This window comes from Drosophila bipectinata, chromosome 3L (genome assembly GCF_030179905.1).
Source record: "Drosophila bipectinata strain 14024-0381.07 chromosome 3L, DbipHiC1v2, whole genome shotgun sequence".
Classification (NCBI taxonomy): domain Eukaryota; kingdom Metazoa; phylum Arthropoda; class Insecta; order Diptera; family Drosophilidae; genus Drosophila; species Drosophila bipectinata.
In genome coordinates this window covers 17,985,753-17,997,650 of record NC_091738.1, presented here as the reverse complement: position 1 = coordinate 17,997,650, position 11,898 = coordinate 17,985,753, and the positions used below count along the sequence as shown (strand labels likewise).

The following is an 11,898-nucleotide window of genomic DNA, read 5'->3' as shown; positions in this document are numbered from 1 at the left end:
CGCCGAGCCAAAGTTGTATGTAAAATTCGATCCGCTTACATTTGATGGCCCCGTGACGAATGTAAAAACAGCCATGAAAATGCTGAGACCCATAAACGGAAAACGGAGAGTGGGCCATAAAAAGGTTTGGCTCTGGGCCTCGGACTGGAAGCCAGGCCTAAAGCCCGTTCGGTTTATGGTCAATTAGAGAGCGGCTCATTTGCATGCGTCCTAACATGGCCAAATGCGAATGTCATTTGCTCGTCATCTGGCTTTTAGGGCTAGCATTGTCCCTTGAGGACGACAACACATATCCTGTGACATGGAAGTGCTTGTACAAAGAGTATCCAGTGGATGTTGAAAAGGTTAGTCATTAATAGTGATCTTAAAATTCCATTAATCCATATGATATTTTTCAGATAAAGGGAGGCTGGTGGGTTTACGCTTGCAATCCGTTTAAATCAAGGCAGTGTTACTTTAAAGAGCGTAAGTTTTTAACAATATTTAAGTCAAATTTAAATAAAAATACTATCCCTTCACAGTAGATCTCTATTGGACACGAATCACCATGACAGACTATGCCAAATATGCCGTGGAACTGCACTGCTCTTTGCCCTGGATGCGTCAACGCATGATGATCTATACTAGGATGAAGGAACCCTCCAATGAGACCTTGGCAGTTGTAGAGACCTACCTGAAAACCGTCCAACTGACTTTCGAAAACTTTACCATCAGAAATAAACCAAAAAACTGCTATAAGGATCAGGTTAAGAAATTGCAGCGCTGGCACATCCCCAAGTACATGTCGCAGGACTTCCATCCGCATTATATCAAGCCCCTGGTGGTGAACGAAAATATCTGACATCAGTGCGTTTGTATCTGGCTGAATTCAGCAGCTTCTCTCTCTCTGTGGCAACTTTCTTTGGTTCAGAAATTTACATATGCCAAATTTGGTACAAATATGCGAATATCTTAAAACAAAGAATGGATTTATGCGCAAGTCGAAGCTCCGATACTCTGCCCTCCGAGGAGGGAAGAGAAATTATGATTCACGGGAATGTACAGGCGACATCATAATGTATTCATTGCCAGTGAAAGGTTGACCCCCCGGTGACCAATTAAAATGTCTAACCCCTTCGATCGTATCGCTCGTGTTTTATTGTGTTTTAATTAACCGAAAGGCTTTATCTGCTCACGCTGTCATCGCCAAATGGCCACTGAGCTCAATTAGTGAGCTGCTGACTTATTAGTCAGAGTATCTCTCGCAGCGGCTGATTCCCTCCCAAAACAAAAAAGACTCCAGTTTGGCCAAAAAACAAAACCACGGTGAGCTCCAAGAAATTCTTTCATTCCGTTGTTTGTCATCGTCGGGTCAAGTTGCCACCGCATGCATACACTCCGATCTGATCTGTATTATTTCGGTTTAAAAAAGAGAAAACTTGTTTCGGTGGCGCAAAGATGTTGCTGGTGATTCCGGTGTTTTGTGGAATGAGGAAAAATGTATCGATCTTGCGTTGTCTTGAATGTGTTAAAATCAATTAGCATACTGTGGTGGCTGCTGGTGCTGCAGCTTCTGCCACCTTGTGGATCGTTTTTCAATGAATCGTCTGTTTTCGGCCCGGAGAAGCTGCAGGCCTTCAAAGTCTTCGACGACGAACAACCGGGCCAGATATCTGGTCGCAGCTTCATATGTGTTCCCTTGTTTCGGATCTTCAACCTGGAACTGAGGCATCAGATTCGTCTGGCGCCAGATGAGTATGTGGCTGTCAGTGGCGACCATCCGGCTCTGGGTTCCTGGAATCTGGACAAGGCGGTGCCCCTCAAGGAACAGGATAAAGACCGCACGAAATGGTACCTCCGGATATGGATATGTGCTACCCAGCGTTTCTACTACAGGTACTTGATCTACTCCAGAAATGCCCAGGGAAAGCGTATCCTGCGCAGGTGGGAGGGCCAGACAGTGGCTAGGATGCTGCAGACCTACGAAATGTACCGCTCTCCCGGTCTGGACATCTTTGGAGAAGCCTATCCCACTTCCGTCGGTGGAGGTTTCAGCCTGGAAAGAGGGTGGCTTCAGCACGAGTACGTCATCGAGCTGAAGTTCACCTGGCAGGATCACCTTTTAATAGCCGGCCTAGCCAGTAATACAAAGTATCGACTGATCTTAACGCCCCTGAACTTAATGGACGATACGCGTATAGAGGTCTCTAGATTCTCGTACAATCACTCAGCTTTCCGCTCGCAAAGTAAGCATGGAGTGCGTTACACCCAAGGATCGGTTGTTGTTTTTCGGATTTATCAACCTTTGGAAACCTACAATGCTTTCCGTTTATCCATTTACCAGGGATCTAAGGACATCCGGCTAAGCGTGGGAGAAGCCTACATGTTCCCCGAACAGTTTAAAGGAAGTCGCGGCATTCTACAGGTTCCTATCCTAGCCAGCCTGCAAGCCATTTCCATTGGAGAGCTAACCCTGCCCTACTTGGTGGTGCAGCCCATGCCCAAAGTCGAGGCTGGAAACCTAAGGGCCAGTTTCCATCAGTATTGGCCGGATAATTGGCCCACGTTGGATGTAGGGTACCGCGGCATGGGAGCCAGTTACTTTCAATCATCAACTAGTCTCACAGAAAACACCATTGAGAGCTTCATGGCAGTGGAAAGAGCCAAAGGTGATATGGTACAATTGGATGTGCAGCTCACCAAGGACTATGTTCCCGTGATTTGGCACGGCTTTGGCTTCTATACCTCCAGCAAAGAGCAACAAATAAGGGATCGTTTTGATCTCAGATATGTCTTGATTAGGGAGCTCACTTACTCGGAATTAAAAGCTAGTAGGGTTTTTATTTTAAAACGTTGGACGCTGCAGGAGTACACCCATCTTAACGTTAAAGACCCAAGTCACAACGCGAGAATCTTTCCCAAACTCTCGGAGGTTTACGAAACTCTGCCAAAAACCTTGGGCCTCATAGTGGAAATCAAGTGGCCACAACTAATGGCCTCGGGAGTTCTAGAATCGAGCCAGACACTAAATAAAAACGTCTATGTGGACAAGACCATACAGACCAGTATCCAGTATGGATGTGGTCGTCCTCTAATCTTCGCCAGCTTCGATGCGGATATCTGTACCATGCTGCGCCTTAAACAACACATCTTTCCCGTCATCCTGATGAGCATTGGCGATTCCCGTATCTGGGATCCTTATATGGATCTAAGAGCCCAAAGTCTCCAGCAGGCAGTTAACTTTGCCCAATCGGCAGAAATCCTGGGAACAGCCGTGCACATCGATAACTTTCAAGGGCAACACCAGCTGGTGAACCTCGGATTGGATCTCCATCAGGCTATCTTTTTGTGGGGCAACCATATGCAGGATGTCCATCTTTTGGAGCAGTTTCGGATCTTGGATGTCACGGGATTAATATACGATCACATGGATAAAGTGGGGCCTTCCAGCTGGAAGAGATCTGTATTTTTCCGAGCCCCTCAGCTCTTGGAGCTATTTGGAGCTCAGTGCGTGGCCAGCGGGAACTCAACGAGTATTCCGGGCGCCAAGCCTGTTAAACCTACTATTTGGCCAAAGTTGAGATAGTTAGTTAGAGTGAAAGTTAATAAGTCATTAGCTAAGTAAGTATTTTAGATAAAACATAGTTAAAATAGTACAAGGTGTGTTAGTTTCTTAAATAAGCTAGAAAACTCACAAGAAGATCGGAAGCATTTAAATTTTTGGTAAGTATTTAAAGAATTTAAAGAAAAGGACTTAAAAAAATATTTTTTCTTATAAAAACAATTTTTTTTATGTTAGAATTTTTTCAAATATAATATAATATTTAGATTTGTCAGGAAACCAAAAAAAAACCCCAACTTTAAACTTTATGCATTAGTTGTGTTTAGATTCTAATCGCTAGAATAAAAATCTACTCGAAAGTAATGTTAAAGTTTTTAAAATTTAATTTAAAGTTTTAAAAGAATAAACCTAGATAAACAATTTTAATTTAGCTGTACAACAACTGATCTCATAATAAAGAACTTGTAGTTTATGTAACATTGTATGCAATTATTTTATTTATACAGTTTTGGTGGCACAGGACATCAGGTAGTCGTACTTGGTCTCCTCCGCGATCCAGGCTCTCACACACACACATACCCAGCGAACAATCAATCTGTCAATCAATCCGTCAATCAATCAATGCGTAATGGAGTGAACACTCTACTGAGTAGAGCAGTTGCCATCGGTGTAGATGACCATGTAGTCGTCGGTGACGCAGGCACTGCCCATGGGCATTGATTGGCAGATGCCCGGCACTTGGTTGACGATCTCCACGGAGCAGGATCGGTGTCCGTGAGAGGATAGCTTGTGGAATCCATTAGTGCTGGCCGGGTGCTTTAGAATAGTCTTGTGACTGCCACTTCGATGTTTCGATGACGACACTGGTGGCGGTGGGGGAGCTGGTGGAGCATCGAAAAGCCAGGCTGGCGGCATTGAGTGCTGACTGCTGGCGACCACCTCCTGCTCCACCTCCATGGGAAGCTCCACGCCATCTACATCGTCGCCCAGTGGAATGGGGAATCCCCCCTTGGACTTGGCCTCATCTCCTGTGAGCACGAGGGCGTTGGCAATCAGCAGGGTGGTGGTGCAGTGGAGCAGCAAATGCAACAGTAAGGCCATTCTACTCAAAAACCGAGTCCAGCCAGAGAAGATCCTGCGTGTACTCCGTCCGGGCACTGGCCGTACATGAATGTGGCTCGGACTGCAATCTCGGTTGACTTTTATAGCCCATCCGAAGGAGGACAGTCATTGACCCAGCCGGAATCGAAATTGAAAAGAAGCCACTCAAGAAGGAAGCATCCGGTATCCAGAGTCCAGAATCCGCAACCCCACCCACGACAAACACAAAAGGACATTGTAATTAATTATAGTTGAGTATACGCCACGTAAGCCGCAATGACAAGGACGCCCTGTGGTGCTTCCTTTACAGAAAGCCGGAGAAAATTGGAAATCTATTTCCCCCATTCCAAAACGTTTTGCTTCCTCGATTCTATTTGGTTTCGTTTTGTGCTACGCCGCCTTCCTTTTGTATTTCCGGCAATTATTTTCGACGATGTGACAATATTGCCGCCAGTCGACAGTCGGCAGACGGCAGTCGGCAGGATTCACAGGATTCGATGGAGGCGTTCGTTTTCCCTAACGACTTCATAAGCATCTTGAAACCAATTGAATTCAAATGCAGTTGCCCGGGGCCATGCTAAAGAGAAGGAAAGCCCAACAGACCGGGCAGACAAAATCAACGACGGCGTTTAGCGGAAGTGAAGCTGACGCCATTTTTAAAATGGCGCATACGTGTGCGACGTGTTTATGGCAGATTTTTCGGATAAATGACATGACAGCTACGTTGGATGCCTAGTCAACTCAATAACAAGCTGCCAGGATGGAAAATTTCTAGAAAAAAGAACGAATTCAGCTCGGGCTATGTGATTTTCTGTGATTTTCTCACAGCTACTCTTTAAATCAGAAATTGGTATCTTTAATAAAATCATCGCTTAATTCCATTCATTAAGTATTATTCACTGGGGTGATTATTCACTTAAAATTATATTGATTAAACGTTGGAAATTGAATCATAAATTCCTCTGGCATTTTCATTCATTTAAAGTGTCCTTTTTCGCAATTCCAGTCACAGTTGAGATCATCTCTAATAGAAACATTCCTTGGAGGCAGGAGGCGACACAGCTTAGGCGGCAGGTACGCAGGATGAATGGCTAAGGATAAGGAGCACTGACTAGACAATGGCAACAGGATTCGCTGAATCATTAAATTGTGTAGCATCGTATCCTCGCAGGACGAGAGCGGCACGTGAAATTAATTTAAATGCTTTGATTGTGGATGAATGACAGTTGTTGTCGACGGTTTGCCCGCTGCCTAGCTTGTTAGCAATTCAATTCGGTTAGAATAGAAGGTCCTGGTTCACCTCAATTTCCAACTGAAGGCGAGCTAATTAAACGCCGGCAAAGGCGGCGCCGGTGTCTTTGCCCAACTAATTAGAGCAGCTGTCACAGATGAGGACGCCCGATGCCAAGCTGCTGGGCTGCCTAGGAGGCTAGGAGGCTGCCAGGCCAGTACAAATAATTCAATTAAATTGCTTCCCCCGACTGCCAGAAACAACAACAACTAGAAGCCGAACCGAGACAAACCGCAAAAGCCGAGGCATTCCCACAAAACCGCCGTGTCGATCCAAAGCCAAAGCAAAAGCCTCAGCCAAATCCAAAGTCAAAGCTAATGCAAATACGCATTTTGAAAAATAACCGCAAGAGCCAGAAAGCCAAATTGGAATTGACAAAGCCAAAGGTTTTTTAAGAGTGTTTGAGGAAAGGATGTTTAATGAAAACTATAAGCTTTTTAAATTAAATTATATCAAGAATTTTAGTATAATAAAGATTGTACAATACCAATAATAAAACCAAATAAATTTAAACCAATTCACATACATTTTTATGGACACAATTCAATCTACAAAAATCCAATTTTTCTGGTAATTCCATCAACATCCTCTTAACGATGAAATATTTTCAACAATTCGTACAAATTGATGGATAAAATTACATGTGATTGTAGTTTAAAATGCAAAAGGAAATTGAATAGGAAATTGAATTTGTACAGCGTGTTATTGCATGTAAATCACAAGTTGATTGCAATTGCATGAAAAAAATCTAAAATAAATAAATTTAATGCAAAGCAACAATGCATAAAAAAAGTAAATATAAAATTGAAGCCAATTAAGTCAGACATTTGCAAAAAGCTGATGATAAATAATGTCATTTCAATAGAGATTGGATTAGTTAATGATTATTTACATTGAATTAATTAATGTACCTAAAAGCCGAGATAAGTAAATGAATTAAATAGAACAAAAAAACTGAAGAATTGAATTTAAACAAAAATATTATACTCTTGAAATTGGATTGCATAAATAATATAAAACATTGCATTAACTAACGTTTATTTTAAAGACTTCCTACTAAGCCTGCTTTAAGTACTATGGCCCGAGTATATGGCATAAAATTGGCAGAACCTCCAGTAACTCACAAGTGACTTAATGCAGCAATAGAAAAGGGCTCTGGGCCTTTAAGTCCTTTTTTTTTGGAAGGGGGTTTTGGCTCTGGTCCCTGGCGTCTGGTGTTGGCTCAATTTAATCTTTGACGCCCCAAAATGATGGAGCACGGACAACTTTTTCGGCGCCGGCAACGTTTTAATTTGCATTAAAACGCGACGCGACTGGAGTTGGCAAAACTCGCGGACGAGCAACTATTAAACTAAACTTACAACACGGTTTCGGGTTATAAGTTTTTCGTTCTCGCGCTTCGTGAGCTTGCATACAAATGGGTCTCGAAATCGACAGGAGCAGCCTCAAGGATTTAGCCAACGTCCCAGCCATCCCAACCACGCCGTGGTTGCCGCCCCAACCTTAAGGCTTTAATAATGCCCGCTTTTGGCCACAAATCAAAGTGGAGCCCTGGGAGGACCAGGCAGCCTAAGGGCCCAACAAGTTGTCGGCTTAGCTTGTGGGCCGTTTCTGCTGCCCAGCGGGAATCATAAATTGCTGGATGGGGCTTAGACGGCATGAAGTATGGCCGATCGGTTGAATGATTTATGCTAATACCGATTCGGTGGAGGGCCAACTTTGATGCCGGAAAGCCTGCATCACAAGTTGCAGCAACTAGAGGTAATTTGCTGCACAGGAAATAAAGAGAGCAGGGTCTTCACTTGGCATTACTATTATTATATGATTTTATCTTTTGATTTTGTAGTGTATTATCTTCTTCGTGGCTTTAGGGATTATCCTAAAACTTTAATTTAAGAGGCATCAGATTGTTTTCTCATCTGTGTAGCCTTCCAACTATCCTTTAGCCGTTGACTGCTGTTATTTCAACGGGGAGGTGCACTTGCAAAAAGCTTTTAATTTTGTGCGAGTTTCACCCAAAACGTAAGCCGAGGGCAGGGAGCAGCTGGCACATGCCACACAGAACACACTAGTGCACGGACATGCCGGCGGTGCTGGCCACTTGTGTCCATGTTCAATGTGGATTGCCATGCCACAAGACTATTTAAAAATTAATACGACTGAAATCCACCATTTTCGCGCCAGTTAAGCAAAAGTGAGTAAGACTGTGAAGTGTGAGGGTGGATAGGGTGTCGGAAAATGGAAAATGGGAATGAAAAACTGACGGAATTGCATTGCAATGAGCTCGAATCCTTCCCTACTTTATATCCCTTTGCAGTTGGGCCTCCTCTCTGATCAAAGGCAGCCAGAAATAAAAGAAAACGACGAATAAAACTTTTTAATACTTTTGGCCAAAAACGAAAAGTACACGCCGAAAGCCGGGCGCCATAAACTTGGCCTTATTCCAGACGCGACTGCGATGATGAGAATGAAGTTGTCTGGCTTCACTTGAAGAAAATTTATGTGTCTTTTAAATTTATAATGTTAAGGGTCCTTAAAGGATATTTTCTGGTAGAGAATACTCTTTTCTTTGAGTGTTTTCTTTAGAAAAGAAAACGTATTTGTATGCACCGACCGCTAAAACGATTTCTGGCTTGAAATTTAGCATAATACATAAAGGGTCGCTACCAGACCGGAATACTAGTGTCCTGGGCTCAGGTTCAGCTACTTGATTGCATCAATGTTGCCTACCATTAAGTGCTTCACACTTTCCCTTGTTAAACACCAAATTGAGTTGTAGCCATGAAAATTTTATTCGGAGTCCATAAAACCGAGCAGACAGGTGGAAGCCAGGCCGTAAAGTGGACAAGCACCGGACATCAAACTAAGTGACTGGACGAGCCAACGTCTCAAGAAGTTTTCCCGAATTGTAAGTTTCCAACTATTTTTTCAAGCCTATCAAGCGAAATTTGGAAAAATATGTTGTATACGGTTTAAGGTCTAATTTCTTTTTACCTTTGACCTTTGTGTTTTGAGGCAATAGTTAAGGCATTTTTCATCCTATTAAAAAAGGAAAATATATTTTTAAATCACTCAAATCTTCCCCTTTAATTTGCACGAAAATAATGGAAAAAGCTAACAAAAAACCAATTACCAAAATTTTGGTCAAAATTAAGATTAAAAAAAATGTCGAAACATGGGCCAACATTTTTGTTGCCACGTTTTGAGTAGAAAATTGTTTTACTCGAAGCTCTTAGGTCGGGAAGGTGTGAGTTTTTTAAAACTAACAAGTATTGGCCAACTTATACACATATTCCCATTACGAAAATAAAACAAATGGTAGACGTTTTCTTTATCTAAGTATACATAAAATTTAACCAAAACCTTTACTTTTCAATCACTTTTTAATTTACATTGTACATATATCTTTTTATATCTTAAAAAATATTTTTTCTCAGGATTTTGAGGCAGGTTATTGAGGAATTAATCTGGAAATCGTTTAAGATACTCCAATTGAGAATCGGATGAAAATTTAAGGTTTAAGATACTCCGATTGAGAATCGGATAGGAATCGGGGAAGACAGCCATCACTTTGGACACTATAGGGGAAAATCCTATTTTCAAGGGATCCCATCACAAAAAATGGACAAAAAAAGGAAAAAATATTTTGTCTCAGGGTTTTGATGCAGAATGGTGGGGAATTAATCCAGAAATCGTTTAAGGATCTTCGCTTGAGAATCGGATGAGAATTGGGAAAGATATAGGCATCACAGTGGGTCATCGGAATCGCAAGTGAATTGGGGAAGATATAGCCGTCACAGTGGGCCATACAGTGGGCCATACAGTGGGCCATATATACCGAGTTAGGTAAATTTGTTATCACTTAAATACTAAAAAAATCAAAATTATCTTTATATATTATATATTTTTTTTTACAGGAATGGTTCGATAGATTTTACAAAAATTTAATTTCTGTCAGAATTATAGGAAGGGCCAGGAGAAGTATTAAAGTGGTGAAAATGGCAAGTCTAAGCATTGGGTATTGATGTCTGGTGGACCTCTTTGGTAACCCGAAGACACATGTGGCATATCCAATTCCTGGGAAAACCGCAAACGAAAAGTCGTACTTAAAGTTCCGACTTAAAGGGGCTGAAATTTTTGGTTGCCAAATTGAATTTTGTGGCCTGGCTTTTACAGCAAAAATGGTAGTTGTTTGACATCCTAAACAAGCAACAAAATGGTTTGCCTAAAATTGGGTTGGCCTAGAAAGCTTAAAAGGTAGGACAGAACCTTTATATTAAAGTTTAATGAAATATTAACCTAAGATCAAGGATAAAAAATGAAATAAATTATATATACTTGTTTAAAGCTACTCAGTTCTATTTATTTTTCTTCAATTTATTGTGAAATCCGTTCAGTAGACACATTTACCACCAATTAATTTAACTCATTTATTTGCCTTTCAGCGATTGCCATAAATTACAAATAATTTGCATATATGTCACGTGATTTGCAATCAGCTTAATTTTACAGCAACTACCTTTAATTGGAGGCTGGGGGAGTGGTGATAAGCCAGGCCGGTCCATGAGTGAATAATGGACCACAATTGAAATGCGCAACTGGCCAAAGTAATTCATAAATATTTGTTTTCATTTCGTTTTTTTGCTTCCGTTTATTCTGTTTTTTTTTTTTTTATTGCACGGATTGCATTTGCTGTGCAATCAATTTGTGCAGCACGTGACTTCTGGACTTGCAACGATGCTCTTGTGGCAGCTGCATGTGGCAGGCCATAGATATTGGCAATTGAACTTCAAGCCTCTTAAACCCGATGGAGGGATTTATTTTTTAATGATTTCTCGGCATGCCACTCGGCCCACACCAATCCACTGTATGTTCATTTCCTGCTGGCTGGCGAAGAAGTTTATACTCGGTTTATTTTTTAATTTGTGTGCTGGTCAAAAGTTTTTCAATTTAAAATTTCTCAAACATTTGCCGACTTAGTCCCTGATATTTAATATACAAAATGCTCGGCACACCTGTTCCCAGATCCCACCGATGCGGGTAAAAAGGCAACAAAAAAAATGAAAAAAGGCAAGGCGACGGGCATTCAATAATTAAGTTGACGGCAGGCATAAAACTTTATTCCTTCTTGGTTCTTCGGGGCCTCAACTTTGTAAATTTGTGGGTTTTAATAATTTGAAACCTGATACCGGGGCAGAAAAGGAAGAGTGGCTCCTGGCCAGCTACCACGTTGGGAAAGCTGAAAAACATTATTCATTTCACTGGCTGGCTGGCCGGCACAGCATGTTTTTCTATTTGCTTAGCACTTGAACTTTTTCGTGTGCTACCTCAACTTTGCTCTTGAAAGTTACCCATTTTTTGTTGCCGCCATGAGTAGTTGTAAGTTTGCTTCGAGGGGGCGGCAAGTTGTATCTTCTCCTCATTTGATAGATGGATCTGCCATGGGTTTTTATTTGCCAGCTTTATGGCAACTCCTCAAGATATAAGTAGATGTTTAGTGCTTGCTAGTTTTAGAATTTTTCCTTAAAAATGATATGGATTTAAATGCAGTTTAGTTTAGTTTTTCCAAGGAAGCAGAGTGAGGTATGGTTCCTTTTAATGATTTCGCATTTAATTACTCAGTGCATTCAGTTCTTGTCCCACTTCTAGCTAGCTGCCCTTTGTCCTTACCAGTGTTTTCAAACATAATGATAACGACATTTATGTCCGCACACTTGTTGGCATTTGTCCTTGCCGTGACCGTCGAGCTCTGGACCCTCGATAGCTTGGAACGCCCTCTAATCCATTCTCGATACACAGATACTTGTATAGATCTATCTATGTGAGTATATTTTGCTGTCTTTTTGCCATGTGTATATCTTAATATTTATTTTTCTACATGTTTGCTTGCACACACGCGACATGAAATACAAGGGGAAGGCACATTCACCTACACCAACATAGCCACACACACACCTACGCCAAC

At 41.7% G+C, this 11,898-nt stretch overlaps 3 protein-coding genes across 4 annotated transcripts; 2 read left to right on the top strand and 1 right to left on the bottom strand.

Annotated features, from left to right (window-relative positions):
• Nucleotides 1–104: 104 nt before the first annotated feature.
• On the top strand, nucleotides 105–1,124 carry LOC108132793 (uncharacterized). Of its 2 annotated transcripts, none has more exons than XM_017252354.3 (3): nucleotides 105–344; nucleotides 399–465; nucleotides 525–1,124. In XM_017252354.3, the coding sequence occupies exons 1-3, from the start codon at nucleotides 204–206 to the stop codon at nucleotides 839–841; spliced, it is 525 nt and encodes a 174-aa protein (XP_017107843.2). In that variant the 5' UTR covers nucleotides 105–203; the 3' UTR covers nucleotides 842–1,124. The 2 variants fall into 2 exon arrangements, with proteins under 2 accessions (XP_017107843.2, XP_017107842.2); XM_017252353.3 differs by having other exon boundaries at nucleotides 106–344; nucleotides 522–1,124.
• Nucleotides 1,125–1,256: 132 nt separating this feature from the next.
• On the top strand, nucleotides 1,257–3,656 carry LOC108132792 (glycerophosphocholine phosphodiesterase GPCPD1). Its single transcript, XM_017252352.3, has one exon. It carries the CDS (start codon nucleotides 1,478–1,480, stop codon nucleotides 3,563–3,565), a length of 2,088 nt encoding a protein of 695 aa, XP_017107841.2. The 5' UTR covers nucleotides 1,257–1,477; the 3' UTR covers nucleotides 3,566–3,656.
• Nucleotides 3,657–4,009: 353 nt separating this feature from the next.
• Nucleotides 4,010–4,731, bottom strand: LOC108132595 (uncharacterized). The gene has a single exon (XM_017252037.2). It carries the CDS (start codon nucleotides 4,640–4,642, stop codon nucleotides 4,184–4,186), a length of 459 nt encoding a protein of 152 aa, XP_017107526.1. The 5' UTR covers nucleotides 4,643–4,731; the 3' UTR covers nucleotides 4,010–4,183.
• Between the last annotated feature and the right edge of the window lie 7,167 nt (nucleotides 4,732–11,898).

Excerpts from the sequence above, each read along its gene's own strand:
- LOC108132792 (XM_017252352.3), top strand. The coding sequence starts at position 1,478 with ATGTATCGATCTTGCGTTGTCTTGAATGTGTTAAAATCAATTAGCATA.
- LOC108132793 (XM_017252353.3), top strand. The coding sequence starts at position 204 with ATGCGTCCTAACATGGCCAAATGCGAATGTCATTTGCTCGTCATCTGG. Across the intron at positions 345-398 it reads ATCCAGTGGATGTTGAAAAG|ATAAAGGGAGGCTGGTGGGT; the intron begins GTTAGTCATTAA and ends GATATTTTTCAG. Across the intron at positions 466-521 it reads GCAGTGTTACTTTAAAGAGC|TAGATCTCTATTGGACACGA; the intron begins GTAAGTTTTTAA and ends ATCCCTTCACAG.
- LOC108132595 (XM_017252037.2), bottom strand. The coding sequence starts at position 4,642 with ATGGCCTTACTGTTGCATTTGCTGCTCCACTGCACCACCACCCTGCTG.